Source organism: Myotis myotis, unplaced genomic scaffold (genome assembly GCF_014108235.1).
Source record: "Myotis myotis isolate mMyoMyo1 unplaced genomic scaffold, mMyoMyo1.p scaffold_m19_p_42, whole genome shotgun sequence".
Taxonomy (NCBI): domain Eukaryota; kingdom Metazoa; phylum Chordata; class Mammalia; order Chiroptera; family Vespertilionidae; genus Myotis; species Myotis myotis.
In genome coordinates, this window is record NW_023416349.1 from 1,019,967 (window position 1) to 1,041,459 (window position 21,493).

Sequence of the window (21,493 nt, forward strand, 5' to 3'; positions counted from 1 at the left end):
CCTAGACTAAGTATGCCAAGCATCAAGTTTATGCTAAGTTAGCTTTGGGGCATATTGATAAATGCTGGTTCACCCTGAACCATGTGGCTCCGTTGGTTGGCAATTCGTCCTGTGCACTGAAAGGTTGTGGGTTTGATTCTGATCAGGGCACATACCCAGGTTTCCTGTTAGATCCCCAATCAGCAAGGTTGTGGAAGGCAACAGATTTACGTTTCTCACTCATTGGTTTCTCTCTCTCTCATCTATCTTCCTTTCTCTTAAAAAAAATATAAGCATGTCCTCAGGTGAAGATTTAAAAAAATTAAAAATTGCCCTTGCCCTGACCGGTTTGGCTCAGTGGATAGAGCATCGGCCTGCAGACTGAAGGGTCCCAGGTTCGATTCCAGTCAAGGGCATGTACCTTGGTTGCAGGCACATCCCCAGTAGGGGGTGTGCAGGAGGCAGCTGATTGATGTTTCTCTCTCATCAATGTTTGTAACTCTCTATCCCTCTCTCTTCCTCTCTGTAAAAAAAAAAAAAAAAAAAAAAAAAAATCAAAGTATTTTAAAAAAAATAATAAATTGCCCTCTGGGGGTTAATGGGGCGAGACATATTTGTAATTCCTTAACTAATAAAGAATTTAAAGATAAAAAATAATAATAATAATAATAATAAATTGCCCTCACTGGTGTGGCTCAGTTGGTTAGGCATCATCCTGTGCACCAAAAGGTTGCCGGTTCCATTCCCCGTCAGGACACATGCCCAGGTTACGGGCTCCACCTCCATTAGGGGGCATGCAAGAGGCAGCTGATCTATATTTTGCTCTCCCATGGATGTTTCTCTCTCTCCTCTCCCTTCCTCTTTCTACAAAGCCTTAAAAGATCAAATAGAAGAAAGGCAACTCCAAACATAGTGCTTTGCTTTTTATTATCCCGAATCCTTGTGAAAAAACACAGACATTTGACATAAAGTGAGCAGGTGACTCATGCAGAACATGCTATACACCGGAGAGCAAAGCGCGTCAGCTCCCTTCGCCACTTTGACCCAGTAATTACCATTCGGCCATCAGGTCTCCGCCAGAGAGACTAGTAAATAACGGGAAAGTTATCTCGGGGCGTAAAGAAAGGGAATTCGCAGAAGGAGCTGGCCGCTCTGGCAGCCTTGCAGTCGATGCTCAGCTTGGGGTTGCTGTCCCTCACTTCCTTCAGCAGCTTCTGGGTCTGGGCGCTGGACTCGTCGGTCCTCAGCCGGAGCCTCTTCAAAGGGCTGGATCTCTGCTTCAGGGCCTCGAAGAGCATGGTGACCCCGCTCTGCCCCAAGGAGTTCTGGCCCAGGTCCAGGACCTCCAGCCTCTGGTTGCTGGCCAGGGCAGACGCCAGGTCCTGCCAGCAGAAAGACGGGAGGGAGCAGCCACAGAGCCTGTGGAGGGAGGAAAACGGGGGCCGATCACTCTCAGAACAAGTCCTCATTGGGATCCTACCGGGAGCCAGCCACACTCTGGCCTACAGGGGACCTGGTAGTGAAGAAATTGGGGGAATTGTTTTCTTCATGGAGCTTATTTTAGGGACATCGGCCATCAGGACATGCTGGTTTTTATCTTTATTGTTGAGTGTATTACAGAGGTCCCCTTCCCGGTCCCCCCCCCCCCCTTATTCCTCTCCACCCGGTTCCTGCCTTGAAGACCATATGAACAAGTTGTTGGGATAAGTCAGCCAGAGAGAAGGATTAGGTGGGTTGATGGTAGTCAGTGAATTTCGTTGTTAATACTCCCCCGGGGATATTTTTTCCATTTATTTTTAGAGAGTGGAAGGAAGGAAGGGGAAGAGAGAAAGAGGTATATGAAAGTGACAGTATGTGAGAGTGACATTGATTGATTACCTCCCACACACACCTGACTGTGGCCAGGATTGAACCTGCAGCCCAAGTACATGGCCTTGACCAGGAATCGAACCCACAACCCTTTGGTCCATAGGCCAACGTCCTAACCACTGAGCAACACCAACCAGGGCAGTCAGTGAGTTCTTCCTTGGGAAGATACAAGAAAAAAAACTAAAGGACAATGTAGCTGAGATATTAAGCTGCTCCGCATAACTAACAAGAAGCGGTATAGGTATCCTTGAAACCCATCTGCACCTACATCCACTCCTCCCGCCTCCTGAGTGCCTTTGTAACCACCCACTGACCTGCATTCACTTTCTGTCGGCGTTTGCGCCCAACACTGGGCCAAGAGTAGTTCTATCACAGTCTCTCTCTCCCCCAAACTATCTCCGAGGGGTTAACTAGTTCCAAAACACCTGGAACAGGCACAGAAGGACCTACCCCAGGCATTTGAGGTTGCAACTCGGATTCTTCAACGCCTCACAAAGAAACCACAACCCAGTCGCTATGGGGTTGAGACTCAGGTCCAAGAAGGTCAGGCTGGAGTCCCCTTGGAGAAAGTCGGAGATGGGCTTGCAGCCGCGTCTGGTTATGCTGCACTGGCACAACCTACGGAAAAGAGTCAGAAGAGGGGTCTTCTTCCTGGAGCCATATACTTCCAGTTAGGTTTGTGCATAATAGACAAATGGAACGATGGTTATGTTATTGCTACCTGCCTGGGGGGTAGAGGGTGAAACTGACCTTTGCCTGCCTGCCTTTTATTTTTTAAATAATTTTTTTTATTTTAGGGAGGAAGAGAGAGGGAAAGAGAGAGCAAAACATCAATGATGAGAGAAAATCATTGATCAGCTGCCTCCTGCATGCCCCACACTGGGGATGGAGCCTGCAACCCGGGCATGTGCCCTGTCCAGGAATTGAACCAGGACCTCCTAGCTCATAGGTCCATGCTCAACCACCGAGCCATACCAGCTAGGCTGCCTCCTTTTGTGATAAACACACACATACCTCCAAGACATGGGTGTTCCTAGAATAGTAGCATATTATAGGTCAACAGCTTGGGCTCTGGGTACAGACAAGCCTGAGACTGAATCTGAGTTCTAGTTCATTTTCTTTTTCTTAATGTTTCCATTACAACTCACATTCAATCATTCATACGTGGAATCTAATGAACAAAATGAACTAACAAGCCCTAGCCAGTTTGGCTCAGCAGATAGAACATTGGCCTGTGAACTGAAGGGTCCTGGGTTTGATTCCAGCCAAGGGCACATACCAAGGTTGCAGGCTCCTCCCGGCCCAGGCCATGGTCGGGGTTCGTGCAGGAGGCAACCATCGATGTGTTTCTCTCACATCAATGTTTCTCTCTCTCTTCCACTCTAATATTCAATGGGAAAATATCCTCAGTGAGGGTTCAAAAACATGAACTAACAAACAAAAGAGACAGAATCATAGACAGGGGGTAGGCTGACAGCTGTTGGGGACAGGGGCACTGGGTAGAGTGGGTGGAGGGATTGAGGAAAAAAGAAAAAAAACTCATGGACATGGACAACAGTGTGGTGATTGCTGGCGGAGGAGGGTCTAGGTGGGATAAATGGTGATGGATGGAGACTTGAGTTGGGGTGGTGAACACACAGTACAGTGTACCGATGATGTGTTGTAGAACTGTGCAGCTGTGTAATTTTGTTAACCCGTGTCACCTCAATAAATCCAAAAGGAAAAATTTTAAATTAAAACATAAAATAGGGCTGTCTATTAACAGTATATAAAATTTTTGTTCTTCTAACGAATACTATTTGGGCGAGATATGATTTTTCTTTCATTTTCTCTATCTGCTACTATAAGCTGAGCATTTGGGTTTTTTCCATTTTAGACTTAAATGATTGGAGCATGTCTGGATTAAGGTCTATTGTTTTTTGTCTTTTTACCTTTTAAATGTTATTTTTCCACTACAGTTGACATACAACATCATGTTGGTTTCAGGTGTGCAGCATAGTGGTTAAGGCATTTATATACCTTACGAAGTGACCTTCCTGGCAAGTCTAGTACCCGCCTGGCACCATCCGTAGTTATTGCAATATTATTGGCCGTATTCCCTATGCTGAACTTTCATCCCTGTGATATACCCTAGACTGAGACATCAGGTGTTTCCAGGGCCACTCTAGAAGCCATAGAGGTGACTGGCAGGCAGCTTTTTAGGAGAGCAACAGCCCCAGAGAAATCAAAACCAGACAGAACTTCTGAGCAGAAATAGGGCTCCAACTCGACACAGTCTCTGGAATGTTGCCCTCCCTGTGATGAAAACGGGCACAGGTGGTTCCTATTGGGCTTGTTCCCAGGTAACGAGGTCAGCGAACCACAGGCCATGGGTCAATCCAGCCCACCACCTGTTTTTGTTTGTTTTTCCACTTAGGATGATGTTGGTTCTCAATACCATACAGATTGCAAGTGTACAACCCAACAAAACCTCCTCTGCACACTGCATCATACAACCATCACCCAAAGCAAAGTCTCTCTCCGTCCCCATTCCCTTTTGCCCACCTCCACCTACCCCCTGGCTTTTTTGTCAATAACGTTTTATTGGAACATGGCCACACTCATTCCTGCACACGGTTACGTGACAGTGGCAGAGTTGACTAACTGGAACGGAGACCCCATGGCCCACAACGCCTCGCATGTTTACAATATGGCTCTTTGCAGAAAAATAAAATTCCAACCCATACCCTGTAACTCAATCCAATTGCAGGAAGAAGTTATGTCACATGAACTCGAAGAACACACAAAAGGGTCAGAACTGAGAACCTAGCTCCTATCCCAAATTCTCAGCATGGGGAGAAGCCAAAAGGTCCACTTGGCCCTGAAAGGCAGGCAAATATTAACATCTGTTTCTACCCACGTTTTCCCCAATTTGCAGGTTGCTTCAAATAGAGTTATTAAGTGGTGTTATGTGTGTCCTACATGTCCTACACACACACACACACACACACACACACACACACACAGAGAGCCAGTGGGGACTTACACACACACACAGAGCCAGTGGGGACTTACACCAGGGTCTGTAGCTGACATTCCGGGTAACCCAAACCCTCGCTCAGCAGTCTCACCCCACCATCTCCAAGGTTGTTCTTGGCCAAGCACAGGTGTGTCAGCCTCTGGTTGACAATCAAAGTGGAGGCGAGCTCCTTGCAACAGACTTCCGTCAGGTGACAGTTTTCCAACCTACAAAAGCAACCACACCCACGGTCAGGTGGTGAGAACATTGCCAAAGCGCAATCTTCTCCAGGGAGAGCTCTTCTGGTTCACTCTCCCCACCCTCTCTCTCTTGAGCCATGACGGACCAGAAAGGAGAGAAAGAGCAAGCAAAAATGTAGGATTCATCCGCCTGGGACCAGAAACGGAAACGAGGTATCACCTCACACCTGTCAGAATGGCAACCATCAATAAACCAGGTGTTGCCTACATCAGTAGGTTGTCCAGGAAATAGGGGTGTTCCCGTCGCTCTCCTCTATGTGGACCCAGATCCAAACACAAAGGTGCCCCGTGGGAGAAGAGGAGACACTTACGACAACCACTGTAGGAAGCAATTTGGGTGCCTCAGACTCCCACACAGCAACTTGACCCCCTCATCCCCGAGCTCACTGGCTGTGAGGTCCAGAGATTGCAGGGACTGGTTGACTTTGAGGGCCAAGGAGAAGTCGTTCAAATGCTGAGTGAAATCAGAACAAGAACCCAACCTGTGGGATACATGGGAGAAAGTCATTCTCCTGGGAGGACAGAGACCCTGCAGGCTTATGCTGCCCCCAAAGACTGTATCCTGGATGTTCATCTCATTCTACTTCAATATGTAGCCAACCCTGGCCTGAAGGATTGGAGAGAGTTGATGTCATTGGCTTTTCTTCAAATATCCCCATGGCCATTCAATCAATGTCCAGCCTCATCTCAATTCTGTGTGAAGTTTCACCAACATGACCTGTTATTTTTTCGCATCTCATTTTTTTAAATATGATCATCACATTCTCTGCCTGAGTCTGTCCTATTCTCACTTGGTTCTAGATATATGAGTCTATAGGGGAGCCCTCACCGTGTGGCTCAGTTGGTGGGAGCTTCATCCCATACACAAGAAAGGTTATGGGTTCAATTCCCAGTCAGAGTACATACCTAGGTTTCAGGTTTGATTCCCTGGCCAGAGGCATATGGGAGGCAACTGATGGATGTTTCTCTCACATGACATCTCTTTCTCCCCATTCCTCTCTCTCTAAAATCAATAAAAACATATCCTCATGTGAGGATTTTTTTTAAATAAAATTTTAAAAAAGGATTCTATAGGAGGGGGAAAAAAGTTGATTCCTGATACTCAAAAAGTTCAACTTCACAAGTTCTTAGGGAATATGCAAATTAAAACAATGAGTTACAATTCGACCTTAGGCAGCCAGGTCCAAAACTCTGTCCAGGTGTTGAGTTTAGGAGTTGCAAGGATGAGAATTGGGAACTCCCTCTGTGCAGTGGGAGGACATTGAGGGAATCCATGAATCCATTCTACTGGGCTCTGAAACCCGGCTACTCCTACAGACAGATCAGAGAGTGGAACTCCAGGACAATCTTATGGTCCGATTGACTATGTGCAAAATCTTTGCAAGTTAATAATGAGATATCACCTCGCACCTGTCAGAATGGCTGCCATCAATAAATCCACAAACCACAAACGCTGGCGAGGGTGTGGAGAAAAGGACACCCTAGTGCACTGTGGGTGGGAATAAGGACTGGTGCCGCCATTAGGGAAAACAGTATAGAGTTTCCTCAAAACATTAAAAACGGAACTGCCGAATGACCCAAGGACCCCACTCCTGGGAATGTATCCTAAGAATCCCAAAACACCAACTCGGAAGAATGTATGCACCCCTACGTTCATAGCAGAATCATTTACAATAGCTAAGGTCTGGAAACAGCCCCAGTGCCCATCAATAGAGGAGTTGGTAAAAAAGCTGTGGGACATTGATGCAATGGAATATTTTTCAGCCGTAAATAAAGGAAGAAACTCTTACCTTTTGCGACAGCATGGATGGACCTGGAGAGCATTATGCTAAGTGAAATGAGCCAGTCAGAGAAAGACAAATACCATATGATCTCACTTATGTGTGGAATATGATGAACAAAATAAACTGATGAACAAGATAGAACTAGAGGCATGGATGCATGGAATTGACGGACAGATCACCAGAGGGGACCGAATGGAAGAAGCTGAAGAGATTAGACAAAAAAACATGCATAATCCATAGATACAGACCACAGTGTGGTCATAGCCAGAGAGAAGGGGGGCCGGGCCTGGGTGGATGTGGGCAAAGGGGGAAAAAGAATGGGGAACACCTGTAATAGTGTCAACAATATAAATAAGAAAAAAAAAAACCGGTGCCCTAAAGCTGGGTGATGACAATCAGAACAATGATATGGGTCTTCACTGACGAAGGGGGACTCTCTGGGAGGAGTGAGCCACCAGGAAACAGGAGCCTGGATGCTTCTAGGGCAGTGGTTCTCAACCTGTGGGTCGCGACCCCTTTGGGGGTCGAATGACCCTTTCACAGGGGTCGCCTAAGACCGTCGGAAAACACATATATAATTACAGATTGTTTTGTGATGAATCACTACGCTCTAATTATGTTCAATTTGTAACAATGAAATTGGGGGTCACCACAACATGAGGAACTGTATTAAAGGGTCGCAGCATTAGGAAGGTTGAGAACCACTGTTCTAGGGGGCTACGAAGTGGGCAGTTCGGGTCAAGGGCTGCTCTGGGTCACAGCAGAAAGGCAGCATGCCGCCTGGAGTACCACGTCCCTACGCTAGAGGAAGCCACAAAAGTCTGCGTGTTTCTTTTGCTTTGGAGGCTCATTATTCAATGCACTTTACAGGCTGGAGAGAGCGCAGAGGCTGAAACCCCGCCCCCGCGTGGTGTGATAACCAAACAGAGTGGTGCTCTGTTCCTGTTGCTCACCCAGCTCACAGCGCACAGCAGTGACAGTAACATGAGAAATATCAGATACCCCAGGCCGCACCATGCACCTGATACGCTATAGGCCTCGCCATGCACCTGGGATACTGCAGGCCATGCCATGTACCTGAGATACTGCAGGCCACACCATGCACCTGGGCTACTGCAGGCCGCACCATGCACCTGGGCTACTGCAGGCCACACCATGCACCTGGGCTACTGCAGGCCGCACCATGCACCTGATACGCTATAGGCCTCGCCATGCACCTGGGCTACTGCAGGCCACACCATGCACCTGGGATACTGCAGGCCATGCCATGAACCTGAGATACTGCAGGCCACACCATGCACCTGGGCTACTGCAGGCCGCACCATGCACCTGGGCTACTGCAGGCCACACCATGCACCTGTGATACTGCAGGCCACACCATGCACCTGATACGCTATAGGCCTCGCCATGCACCTGGGCTACTGCAGGCCACACCATGCACCTGGGATACTGCAGGCCACACCATGCACCTGGGCTATTGCAGGCCACACCATGCACCTGGGCTACTGCAGGCCACACCATGCACCTGGGCTACTGCAGGCCGCACCATGCACCTGATACGCTATAGGCCTCGCCATGCACCTGGGATACTGCAGGCCGCACCATGCACCTGATACGCTATAGGCCACACCATGCACCTGGGCTACTGCAGGCCGCACCATGCACCTGATACGCTATAGGCCACACCATGCACCTGGGCTACTGCAGGCCGCACCATGCACCTGATACGCTATAGGCCTCGCCATGCACCTGGGCTACTGCAGGCCGCACCATGCACCTGATACGCTATAGGCCTCGCCATGCACCTGGGCTACTGCAGGCCGCACCATGCACCTGATACGCTATAGGCCACACCATGCACCTGGGCTACTGCAGGCCGCACCATGCACCTGATACGCTATAGGCCACACCATGCACCTGGGCTACTGCAGGCCGCACCATGCACCTGATACGCTATAGGCCTCGCCATGCACCTGGGCTACTGCAGGCCTCACCATGCACCTGATACGCTATAGGCCTCGCCACGCACCTGGGCTACTGCAGGCCGCACCATGCACCTGATACGCTATAGGCCTCGCCATGCACCTGGGATACTGCAGGCCGCACCATGCACCTGGGCTACTGCAGGCCGCACCATGCACCTGATACGCTATAGGCCTCGCCATGCACCTGGGCTACTGCAGGCCGCACCATGCACCTGATACGCTAAAGGCCTCGCCACGCACCTGGGCTACTGCAGGCCGCACCATGCACCTGATACGCTATAGGCCTCGCCACGCACCTGGGCTACTGCAGGCCGCACCATGTACCTGATACGCTATAGGCCGCACCATGCACCTGGGCTACTGCAGGCCATGCCATGTACCTGAGATACTGCAGGCCACACCATGCACCTGGGATACTGCAGGCCATGCCATGTACCTGAGATACTGCAGGCCGCGCCATGCACCTGGGCTACTGCAGGCCGCACCATGCACCTGATACGCTATAGGCCGCGCCATGCACCTGGGCTACTGCAGGCCATGCCATGTACCTGAGATACTGCAGGCCGCACCATGCACCTGATACGCTATAGGCCGCACCATGCACCTGGGCTACTGCAGGCCATGCCATGTACCTGAGATACTGCAGGCCGCACCATGCACCTGATACGCTATAGGCCGCGCCATGCACCTGGGCTACTGCAGGCCATGCCATGTACCTGAGATACTGCAGGCCGCACCATGCACCTGATACGCTATAGGCCGCACCATGCACCTGGGCTACTGCAGGCCGCACCATGCACCTGGGCTACTGCAGGCCATGCCATGTACCTGAGATACTGCAGGCCGCACCATGCACCTGGGCTACTGCAGGCCATGCCATGTACCTGAGATACTGCAGGCCGCACCATGCACCTGGGCTACTGCAGGCCACACCATGTACCTGAGATACTGCAGGCCGCACCATGCACCTGGGCTACTGCAGGCCATGCCATGTACCTGAGATACTGCAGGCCGCACCATGCACCTGGGCTACTGCAGGCCGCACCATGCACCTGGGATACTGCAGGCCGCACCATGTACCTGAGATACTGCAGGTTGCACCTCCGGTGCTTCAGGGCCTCGCACAGCAGCAGCAGCAGCATGTTGTCGCAGGGGACGCTGCCTTCCAGGATCAGGTGCGTCAGGGTCTTCTTACCGACCAAAGCCAGACAGAAGTCCCGATAGGCGTGGACCGGGGAGACGTTTTTAACCCTGGGAAACACAGAAGGGAGGGGTCCCAGGTTCGATTCTGGCCAAGGGCACGTACCTTGGTTGCAGGCTCCTCCCCAGCCCAGGCCCTGGTTGGGGCGCAGGCAGGAGGCAACCCAGCAATGTGTTTCTCTCACATTGATGTTTCTTTCTGTCTTTCCCTCTCTCTTCCACTCTCCCTAAAAATCAATGGGAGCCCTGACCGGTTTGGCTCAGTGGCTAGAGAGCGTCGGCCTGCGGACTGAAGGGTCCCGGGTTCGATTCTGGTCAAGGGCATGTACCTTGGTTGCAGGCACATCCCCAGTGGGGGGTGTGCAGGAGGCAGCTGATCAATGTTTCTCTCTCATCAATGTTTCTAACTCTCTATCCCTCTCCCTTCCTCTCTGTAAAAAAAAAATCAATAAAATTAAAAAAAAAATCAATGGGAAAATATCCCCAGGTGAGGATTAAACACACACTCTCTCACCGCTTCTCACCCCCTCTCACCCCCTCTCACCCTCTCTCACCCCCTCTCACCCCCTCACACCCCCTCACACCCCCTCACACCCCCTCACACCCTCTCACACAAGGACGGCCATTGCAAGGTGAGCTTAGCTTCTACTTACACCACCTTCTGGACGTTACAGGTGACGCGGGTTATCTGCTCACACAGAATCCTCACCGAGGAGTGACTCAGGAAGCTCTGACTCACTTCCAGAAACGTCAGGTTCTCGTTGGAGCTCAGCACAGAGCAGAGCTCCGTCCAGCGACAAAGAGCCTGATGGTCTTGCTGGGACCTAGCAGGACGTGACAGAGAACAGCACCTATTAACAGCACGGCCCTGGCCGGATAGCTCAGCTGGTTGGAGCATCGTCCGGATACACCAAGGTTGCAGGCTCCATCCCCGGTCAGGCAAGAGGGTGGAGGAAGGATGTGAGGGAGAAATAGGGGACATCTGTAATCACGGCAACCAATAAAAATTTAACTTTAGCCCTGGCCAGTTTGGCTCAGTGGATGGGGCGTCGGTCTGAAGACTGAAGGGTCCCAGGTTCAATTCCAGTCAACGGCACATGCCTGGGTTGCAGGCTCGGTCCCCAGTGGGGGGCGTGCAGGGGGCAGCCAGTGGATGGTTCTCTCTCATCATTGATGTTTCTCTTTCTCTCTCTCTCCTTCCTTCTTCTCTCTGAAGTCAATAAAACATACATATTTAAAAATATTAAACTTTAAAGAAAGAAACAAATCCAGCCAGCGTGGCTCAGTGGTTGAGCATCAATCCATTAACCAAGAGGTCCTGGTCAAGGGCACATACCCGGATTGTGGGCTCAATCCCCAAGGTGGGGCATGCAGGAGGCAGCCGATCAGTGATTCTCTATCATAGATGTTTCTATCTCTCTCTCCCTCTCCCTTCCTCTCTGAAATCAATAAAAGTATTATTTTTAAAAACAAAACACGAGTGGAATAGGAGGGGCGAGTCCTTACCGCTCCACCCACGTGCCTGGCTCCGAGGCCCCGTCATTCTCCAGGAAGATCCCCTTCTCCACCTGCAGCCAGAGCCTGCGCAGGGCCTGGCCGTGCCTGAGGCAGAAGGACGCGTGCACGAGGTCCCTGTCACTCTGCAGGTGCAGGGCCAGCTCCGTGATGGGCGCCAGGGCCTCCCTCACCAGCGCCTCCTCCTGAGACTCATAGAGGCAGCGCATCAGCTCCCGGATGTCCGCCCTGGAGGAGAAAGGCCAGTCCTTGCTGTGTGTCACTCTCAGCAGCTCCTGCCTGACGTCCAGGGACACGCGGCAGCCGAAGGTGGCCTCCAGCTCCCGGGCCCTCTCCTGGTTGGCGAGGCCGAACAGGAAGTAGCCCACGCGGGTCAGGCTGGGGTTGCGCAGCCGCTCCTCCTTGGACAGCAGCGCACGCACGTTCCCGATGTCCGGTGCCCAGCCGCCCACGTCCCCCGGCTCCGCGCCGTCCAGCAGGTAGAACAGGGCGGCCAGGAACTGCTGGACGCTGAGGTGCAGGAAGGCGTAGCAGCCCTCGCAGTCCGCGTCCGCCTGCAGGACCTTGCCGTCCAGGAAAGGGCGCAGGTCGGCCTCGCTGACCCCCAGCTGCCCGATGTCTTCGCCATCGAACAGGGACGTCTGCGCCCAGATGCCCCAGGCGGCCAGGAGGCTCAGGGCGTGGAGCGCAGTGGGGAGGCGTGGGGCGGGGCCGCTGCCGAGGGCCGCTGGGGAGCACTGGCCGCACAGGAAGCGCAGGAACAGCGAGGTGGGGGTCCGGCAGGTGGGGGCCGGGTCCTCCCCCTTCTCCAGCTGCCCCTTCAGACACGTGCACACGACCCAGCACACGGCGGGCGCCGCGCCCATGTGGAACAGCGCCGGGCTGCCCTTCATGCCCTCGAAGGCGCGCAGGGCCTGGTCCTGCTGCTCAAAGTGCTTCAGGAAGTAGCTCCTGCGGTCCGCCTCCAGGAAGCCCTCCACCTCGATGAACAGCGGCTGCTCCACCAGGAGCCGCAGCTCCCCCAGGGCCTCCGGGCGCGTGGTGACCAGCAGCGTGGCCTTGGGCAGCAGCTTTCTCTTCAGCAAACTGCCCAGCAGGACGGGCACGGGCTTCGGCTTCTCCCAGTCGCCACAGATGTCATGGATGAGGGACCCCGAGGGCGCTCTGAGCTCGTCAAAACCATCGATGACCACCAGGATCCTCTGCCCCTGAGCCAGGACCTGGGGGCCGGCCTCCTGCGCGTCTGGGCACTTCTTAGCCAGGAGCTCCGCGAAAGTGCAGGGGCCCTGGCGGCCCAGCTCCTTGCAGCTGAGGTAGAAGGCGGAGTGGAATGTCCCCGGGAGGTGGTCCTGTGCCCAGTCCAGCATCCACTTCTTGGCCAGTGTGGTTTTCCCCACGCCTGCCGCGCCCTGCAGCACCACAGTCAGCAGCCTGCGCTGGGAGGAGGTTTTGGAACTGGAGAGCCATGTGGACTTCTGGCTTCCCCCGATGATTTTGTAGCGCAAGTCATCACCGACCCCATCCCAGCATGTGTGCTTCCAGATAGAGCAGAATTTCTCCATCGTGTGGCTCCGGCTCTCTCCTTTTCACCTGGAATGAGAGGCAATGGGGGAAAGTTGGCACGCCAGTCACTCCACTTAACCAGAACGCACACTTTGTAAAGGACCAGAAATGAGGACTACCAGGAAGGAATAAAGCGTCTCGTACTGTACCAAACATTGAACGTATAAGACAGTCTCTAAGACAGTATTTACCTACCTGGCTTCTCTTTTAAATTATATATATATATAATGATTTCAGAGAGGAAGGGAGAGGGAGAGAGACAATAGAAACATCAATGATGAGAGAGAATCACGGATTAGCTGCCTCCTGCACGCCCCACACTGGGGATCGAACCCGCAACCAGGGCATGTGCCCTGACTGAGAATTGAACCTGCAACTTTCGGTGTCCAGGATGATGCTCAACCAACTGAGCCACCCAGCCAGGGCCATCATCCTCTGTCTCTTTTTAAACTATCATTGGTATACACTCTTACATTGGTTCTATCCGTTTCAAGGAGCAACATATCCATTCCACATTTATATACCTTACACTGTGACTCCCCACCCCACCCCCCACCCCCACCCCGGTGAAGGGATTGAGAAGTACAGATTGGGAGTTACAGAATAGTCACAGGGATGTGAAGTACAGCACAGGGAATATAGTCAATAATATTGTAATAACTATGGATGGGGCCAGGTGGGGACTGAGGACTGGAAATATCAGGGGGAAGGAACACTGTCAGTCACATGATTGCCTAGCCACTATGCTGTACACCTGAAACTAATACAACATCATGTTGGATGCAAACTGTCACTTAAAAAGAGCAACAAAAATGAAACTGAATAACACGCTATGCTACATACACGCGGGAAGCCACCGCTTGCCAATCCTGTCATGAAAGTGCACCAAGGAATTCGGAAGGCTGATGGACCTTGAGCATTAGCAGGGCTGACACTAAGCACCAATTGTTTGTGTTGAGACAGTGGTGGCTCGAAGCAATTTCCTGACCTGATAGCCTCCAAGTAAATGTTTACTGAACCTTACTGATCTTTACTGACCTTAGAGATGGTCTGTCTGCTACCTGTTTGCCGTGCTTTACTGAGGGCAAGATGTGTATCTAAAACTGAACAAAAGGCAGATAAGCCCAGGTCTCAGTGTGTCTCTTCAAGAAAGAGGCTCCACCTGGCCCCCACCCCTTAATTCATATTTGTGTCTAGTATTTTCATTTGTGCATCAGCCCCTCCTTCAGATCCTGAACCCAGCCATGCAGGTCATGGCACATACAGATGCTGTATCATGGGATTGTACATTTGTAACCAATGTGATTTTACTAACCGATGTCACCCCAATAGATTTAATATTTTAAAAATCAAAAAAAAAAGTTTTAATTTAAAAAGAACAAATTTTCCCAGCCAGTATGGCTCATGGTGAGAATTGACCCATCTACCAAGAGGATGCCAAGTCAGGGCACATGCCTGAGTTGTGGGCTTGATCCCCTAGTGGGGGCACCATGCTGGAGGCAGCCAATCAATGTTGGTATTTTTCTCTCAACAATGCTTCTCTCTCTCTAAAATCTAAAATCAATAAAAATATTTTTAAAAAACATATTTGCCAATAATACATCTGATAAGGAGTTAATTTCCAATACACAACTCATACAACTCAACAAAAGGAAGACAAACAATCCAATTTAAACATGGGCAAAGGACCTAAATAGACACTTCTCCAAAGAGGACATACTAGTATAAATTGCCAAAAGTCATGAAAAAATGCTCAATGTCACTAATCGTCAGAGAGATGCAAATTAAAACTACAGTGAGGTATCACCTCACACCTGTCAGGATGGCTACCATCAATAAATCAAAAAACAACAAGTGCTGGTGAGGATGTGGAGAAAAGGGAACCCTAGTTCACTGCTGGTGGGAATGCAAACTAGTGCAGCCACTGCGGAAAACAATATGGAGTTTCCTCAAAAAATTAAAAATGGAACTGCCATTTGACCCAGCGATCCCACTTCTAGGAATATACCCTAAGAATCCCAAAATACCAACTAAAAAGAATAAATTCATCCCTATGTTCATAGCAGCCTTATGTATAATCGCTAAGATCTGGAAACAGCCCAAGCACCCATCAGTAGATGAGTGGATTAAAAAGCTGTGGTACATTTACACAATGAAATACTATGCAGCTGTAAAGAAGGATCTATTACCCTTTGAGACAACGTGGAGGGACCTGGGGATTAATATGCTAAGCAAAATAAGCCAGTCAGAGAAAGACAAATATCACATGCTCTCACTTATAGGTGGACTCTAATGAACAAAATAGAACCAGAGGCATGGAAACATGGAACAGACTGATGAATCTCAGAGGGAAGGGGGAGTGGATGGACAGGAAGAGATTAACCAAAGAATTTATATGCATATACGCATAACCCGTAGACACAGACAATAGTGTCATGAAGGATGGGGTGAGGAGGGAGCTTAATGGGGGGGGGGGAGCAGTAGAAGGAAAAAGGAGACATCTGTAATACTCTCAACAATTTTTTTAAAAAAGAACCTCTGCTCTCCATCACTGATACACAGCCTCAACCAGTTAAATAAAAACAAATTAAAATCTTTATATCCTCAGGCATTAACGGGCAATAGTAGGGATGAGCCACAAGATGAAATGCAAGTGTTTAGCAAAGACAGAGGGGAAATTATATCCAATCAGAAGATGTGGGGGGGGGGGGGGAGATAGATCATGCAAAGTGTTTCAAAACACAATGGATAAAAAGAGATCTCTCTCTCTCTCTCTCTCTCCCCTCCCTCTTCCTTCCTCTCTCTAAAAATCAAAAAAATGTATTTAATATATTTATATTAAATATATTTAATATAAAAATGCTCATGCTAAAATGTAAAGTCAAAACAGAACAAAAACCATCAAGTCACACACTCAGCAACACCTCCATCTCCTCAGATGGAAAAGTCATGGAAACATGGGCAGCCCCGGAATCCAGAGATCATGCTTGAGTGTCCATGTCATGAATGAGTGTGTCCTGACAGTGTCCTTTTTCAATGCTGTCTTGGGCCAGCATGCATTTGGTTTTGTGAGGCAGAAACTTAAAAGGGAGACTGGGAGAGTGTTATGCTGAGCGAAATAAGCCAGGCAGAGAAAGACAAATGTCACATGATCTCACTTATAGTTGGAGTCTAATGAACAAAATAGAACCAAAGACACGGATGCCTGGAACAGACTGACAGATCTCAGAGGGAGGAGGATGGGGGTGGGGGTGGGAAGAGATTAAACTAAGAATTTATATACACATATGCATAACCCAGGGACACAGACAATAGGGTGGGGAAGGCCGGGGGGGGGCAATGGGGGGAATGGGGAACATCTGCATTAGTGTCAACAATATAAATTTTTAAATAAAATTTTAAAAAAACACTAAGCAACCAACAGGAGTAAATTACTGTTTAGCAAACTCCACATTTTTTCAGGTTTCACCAGTTTTTCCACTAACGCCCTTTTCCGTTCCAGGAGCCAATCCACGTGGCATTTAGTCAAATCGGTATTTCCATCAGCCTCCATGTCCTCCTGTAACAAGTTATCTGTTATCACTGTAAGCCTATAGTTGTGTACTAATAAAATATGTATTTTTACATAATGAAAAAAGTGGGGGGAACACAGCACGTCTGCCACATTTTTCCGGTTCCGAGTAAAGGAAGTGATTTCGGGAAGGTGGTAGGTTAGGAGGTTAGACGCTAGAGTGAGTTGGCCAGGACACACGGGTGCAGCGAGGACTTGGAGGTGAGAGCAGCTGCTCATAAAAACCCCATTGTGGGAGTGAGAAACCCCATTGTGGGAGAAACTAGGTCCGGCTGTGAGAGCCCACAGAGGGAGGGGAAGGGTGGAGTTCCTTGACAAGCAGATCAACCTGAGGGGAGAATGAGGTCTGGTGGAATTTATTTAGTTAATCCTCACCTGAGAATATTTTTTCCATTGATTTTAGAGAATGGAAGGGAAAGGGAGGGGGGAGAGAGAGAGAGAGAGAGAGAGAGAGAGAGAGAGAGAGAGAGAGAGATCTATTGGTTGCCTCCCTCTAGTATGTGCCCTGACTGGGGTTGGGATGGAACCTGCAACCAAGGTATGTACCCTTGACCGGATCGAACCCTTGAATGGGCCAGCTGGCGCTCTAACCACTTAGAAACACCAGCCAGGGCTGGTCTGACAGAATTTTTTATGATACAATGAGGAGGGGAAAGGCTTTCACCTACAGAACGCACACACAGAAAAGCAGTGTGAAGCAGGCGGGAAGGTAAGCAGAAAGTCACCCTCTGGGTCTATATGGAGATCTCTGCTAACTGACTCATAAATTGGTCCTACATGGCTCAAAGAAGACTGGCCAGGATGGAAATTAACACCAACTGCCCGGCCAGCATGGCTTAGCTGTTGTGGGTGGACCTATGAACCAGGAGGTCATGGTTCCATTCCTGGGTTGCGGGCTAGATCCCCAGTGTGGGGCGTGCAGGAGGCAGCCAATTGATGAGTCTCATCATGCGTGTTTCTCTCACTTTCTCCCTTCCTCTCTGAAATCAGTAAAAATATATTTTTAAAACGCAAAACACCAACTGAGATCTGCTCACCTTCTAGGAAGGGAGCCCGGGACAGCAAAACCACACTAGCTATCAGAGCCATGTGGTGCGAGGAGGTGTGAGCCCTCGGGACCACTCAGGGGGTGGGGCTTAGCTCTGTGAGGGAGAAATGGGGCCGAGGCGGAGGAGGAAGCAAGAAAGGCTTCCTACAAACAGGTAGGGAGTGTGCACGTTTTGGAAGCCCCATTGACCCTGCTCCCTGTGGGTTATAAGTCACTGAAGTCCAGTTTCCACCCACATGCGGGGGGGGGGGGGGGGGGGGCGGGGTCCAGCCAACTCCCCCACGTGGGCAGATAGGACTTGAGAGGGAGCCTAGGAAAACGAGCAACAAGCAGGGAGTGGGTGGTGGAGCCAGGTGACTAGCGTTTTCCTGGGGAAAGGTCTGAGTGAGGAAGGATAAAGGCTGATAATCAGGCAGGAGCTGAGCAGAATGAGCCTGCGAGGCCCTATCCTCCTGGTGAAATAAAAATTAAGGCACCTGGGCCCTGGCCCCATAGCTCAGCTGCATAGAGCATCCTCCCCATAGGCCAAAGCCCGGGCAGGGCATATACAAGAAGCAACCAACGGTCCAGCTAGCGTGGTTCAGAGGTTGAGCATCGACCTATGCACCAGGAGGTCACTGTTGGATTCCCAATCAGGGCACATGCCTGGGTTGCAGGCTAGACCCCCAGTGTGGGGCATGCAGGAGGCAGCCGCTCAATGATTCTCTCATCATTGATGTTTCTGTCTCTCTCTTCCCCTTCCTCTCTGAAATCAATAAAAAAAATTTTTTTAAACGCAATGAACGAATGTGTAAATTAAGTGAAACAAACCAATCTTTCTCTCTCTTCCTCCCTCTCTAAAATCAATTTAAAATTTTTTTAACTTAAAATAAATAAAGGCACCTACTAAACTGTGTACCTGAAACAAATATAAAATAATACTGAATATCAACTGTAATAGAAAAATAAATGAATAAAAGTCGGTCATGCTATGCCAAAAAAAAAAGAAAAGAAAAGAAAGGCACAAAGGCACCTGCTGGGAAGAAGTGCTGTCCTACATCCTAGAAGGACAGAATTGTTGCAGACGCGACGTGTGTGGTTAGCAACAGTGCCTGCATTCTGTCACTATAGGCATTGGGGGAGGAGCAGAGGGGAGTGGACTATGAATTCCATAATATCACTGTACCAAAGCCTGCATTTCTGTGACGCTTGTATCCGTCTTTTGGGACCCAGCTCTGATGCCTCCCAATCTACAGATGAAAGACTGAAAACAGCCCCAGTGCCCATCAGTAGGCGAGTGGATGAAAAAGCTGCGGTACATTTACACCATGGAATGCTATGCAGCTGTGAGAAAGAAAGGATCTCTTACCCTTTGCAGCAGCATGGAGGGACCTGGAGAGTATTATGCTAAGCGAAATAAGCCAGTCAGAGAAAGACAAGCATCACATGATCTCACTTATATAGGGAATCTAATGAACAAAATTAACTGATGGACAAAATAGAACCAGAGGCATGGATACATGGAAAAGACTAATAGAGAATAGAGATGAGAGGGTGTGGAGGGGTAGACTGGATAAAAGAAGGTGAAGAGATTAGCTAAAGAGCATATGAGCATCACCCAGAGACACAGACGACAGTGTGGTGCTGGCCAGAGGAAAAGGGGTGGGGAGCTCCATAGAAGTGGGCAATAGGGGTGAGGGGGACATAAGGACATCTGTAATAGTATCAACAATAAAAATAAATACAGACTGAAGCTCAGAGCCATGCCCCACTTGAAGTGATGGGGGATGGAGGGGTCGGCAGGACACCACAAATGGGCAGGAGAGATCTCTTTGGGGCCTCGGAAATATTCTAAAATCAGATTGTAGCAGGGGTTGCCCGACTCTGTACGTCTACTAAAAGTCACGGCCTGCTTAAAACAGGTGGATTTTAGGAGATGGAATTATACCTCAACGGAACACTTAGAAATGACCTTTGAAGTGGGGGTGGGAATTGCATATGGAAGCACCGGGAGCTGCCCCCCTCTCAATCCGTTTTCTCATCCTTGTGAAAGAGAGCTCGGCCTGAGGACCTCAAGACATCCCTCTAAAAGTCTCACAGCGACCCTTTAAAGGCAGCAACAAAATAGAACTAGAGGAACTAAGCCAGTAACTGCTATTGACTTAAAAGACAGACAGAGAAAGAGGTCAAGAGCTGGTACTCACCTCCTGAGGCAAAGACTTAAGTCTGGCCTGAGAGTGTCCCACGCAAAGAAACTCCCCAATAAGAGCAGCTCTTCTGCCCGCCTGCGCTCCGTGATTGGCCGGAGAGCAGATCTTCCCGCCCACGGTATTGAAATAGCCCCACTGTGGTCATCAATGGGTGCTTCTCCACCTTGAAAACGAGACTCACATTGAAATGGCCTGGGCCCTATTTGGGGTGATCCTAATTGAACTGGTCAGAAGCTCCCCGGGTGATTCCAATGCTCAATCTCACTCCTAGGTCATCTAGGGCGGGGTTTTCAACCTCTCCAGATGGACGATTCTTCGGGGTGGGGGTAAGAGGAGTTGTCCTGTCTATGGAAGGGTGCTTATCAGCATCCTGGCCCCCACCCACGAGGTGTCAATAGCATCTCCAGGTGTGACCACCAAAAAGGTCTCCAAACACTGTCACGTGTCGCCAGGGGTTGAGAACCACTGATGGGGTTGCAATTGGGTGCTTCCTAGCATTATACCAAGTAGATTGAAATGCATGCACAGTCTATGTCCAATAAAATGCATATATTAGGCCCTGGCCAGGTAGCTCAGTTGGGTAGAGTGTCTTCCCAATACACCAAGGTTTGGGGCTCAAACCCCAGTCAGGGCACATATGAGAATCAACGTTTCTCTCTCTTTCTCTCTCTCTCTATCTCTCTGTCAAATTAATGCGAATATCCTCAGGTGAGGATTAAAAAGAAAAAAGATGGCATGAGAGTCAGTGCCTCAAGCTGTTAAGGGTCGCCTAAGACCATCCTGCATATCAGATATTTACATGACGATTCACAACAGTCGCAACATGACAGCGATGAAGTAGCAGCGAAAATAATTTTATGGTTGGGTCACAACATGAGGACCTGTATTTAAAGGGCCAGAAGGTTGAGAACCACTGTGTTAGCTCAGCACAATAACTAGCCAGCTAATTAAATTAGTAAATCAGCACATACATAAAGTGTACAATTGTTTCATGACCTACCTAGTTTAGGGCTCAGAAAATCAACTGGAAGGCAGAATAATTACATATATAGGTATGGGCTCATATGTACCATAAGCCAGTTATTACATTACTTCTTTTAATCATCCTATGATGTCTGTATACTCTTTTTTTTTTAAGTGGTTGCAGGGCCGAGGGTCTAGAGCCTGCAACCAAAGTATGTGCCCTTGACCGGAATCAAACCCAGGACTCTTCAGTACACAAGGGTGATGCTCTATCCACTGAGCCAAACCAGTCAGGGATATGTATACTCTTTTAAAAATATATATATATTATTGATTTCAGTGAGAGAGGGAGAGGGAGAGGGAGAGAAGATAGAAACATCAATGATGAGAATCATTGATCAGCTGCCTCCTGCATACCCCCTACTGAGGAATGAGCCCACAACTGGGGCATGTGCCCTTGACTGGGAATCGAACCATGACCTCCTACAACAGCCGCCATAGGTATACTCTGAACACCGCCCCACACATTGACAAGTGAAGAAATTGAGACTGAAATATTGAGTGGCATC

General features: G+C 49.6%; 1 protein-coding gene across 1 annotated transcript; it reads right to left on the bottom strand.

The window, feature by feature from the left end:
- Window positions 1–1,064: 1,064 nt before the first annotated feature.
- LOC118655104 (NACHT, LRR and PYD domains-containing protein 2-like) lies at window positions 1,065–13,152 on the bottom strand. Its single transcript, XM_036306544.1, has 7 exons — window positions 11,582–13,152; window positions 10,729–10,899; window positions 9,956–10,126; window positions 5,418–5,588; window positions 4,903–5,073; window positions 2,299–2,466; window positions 1,065–1,398 (listed from the first exon to the last, which is right to left on the bottom strand). Exons 1-7 carry the CDS (start codon window positions 13,150–13,152, stop codon window positions 1,065–1,067), a joined length of 2,757 nt encoding a protein of 918 aa, XP_036162437.1.
- Between the last annotated feature and the right edge of the window lie 8,341 nt (window positions 13,153–21,493).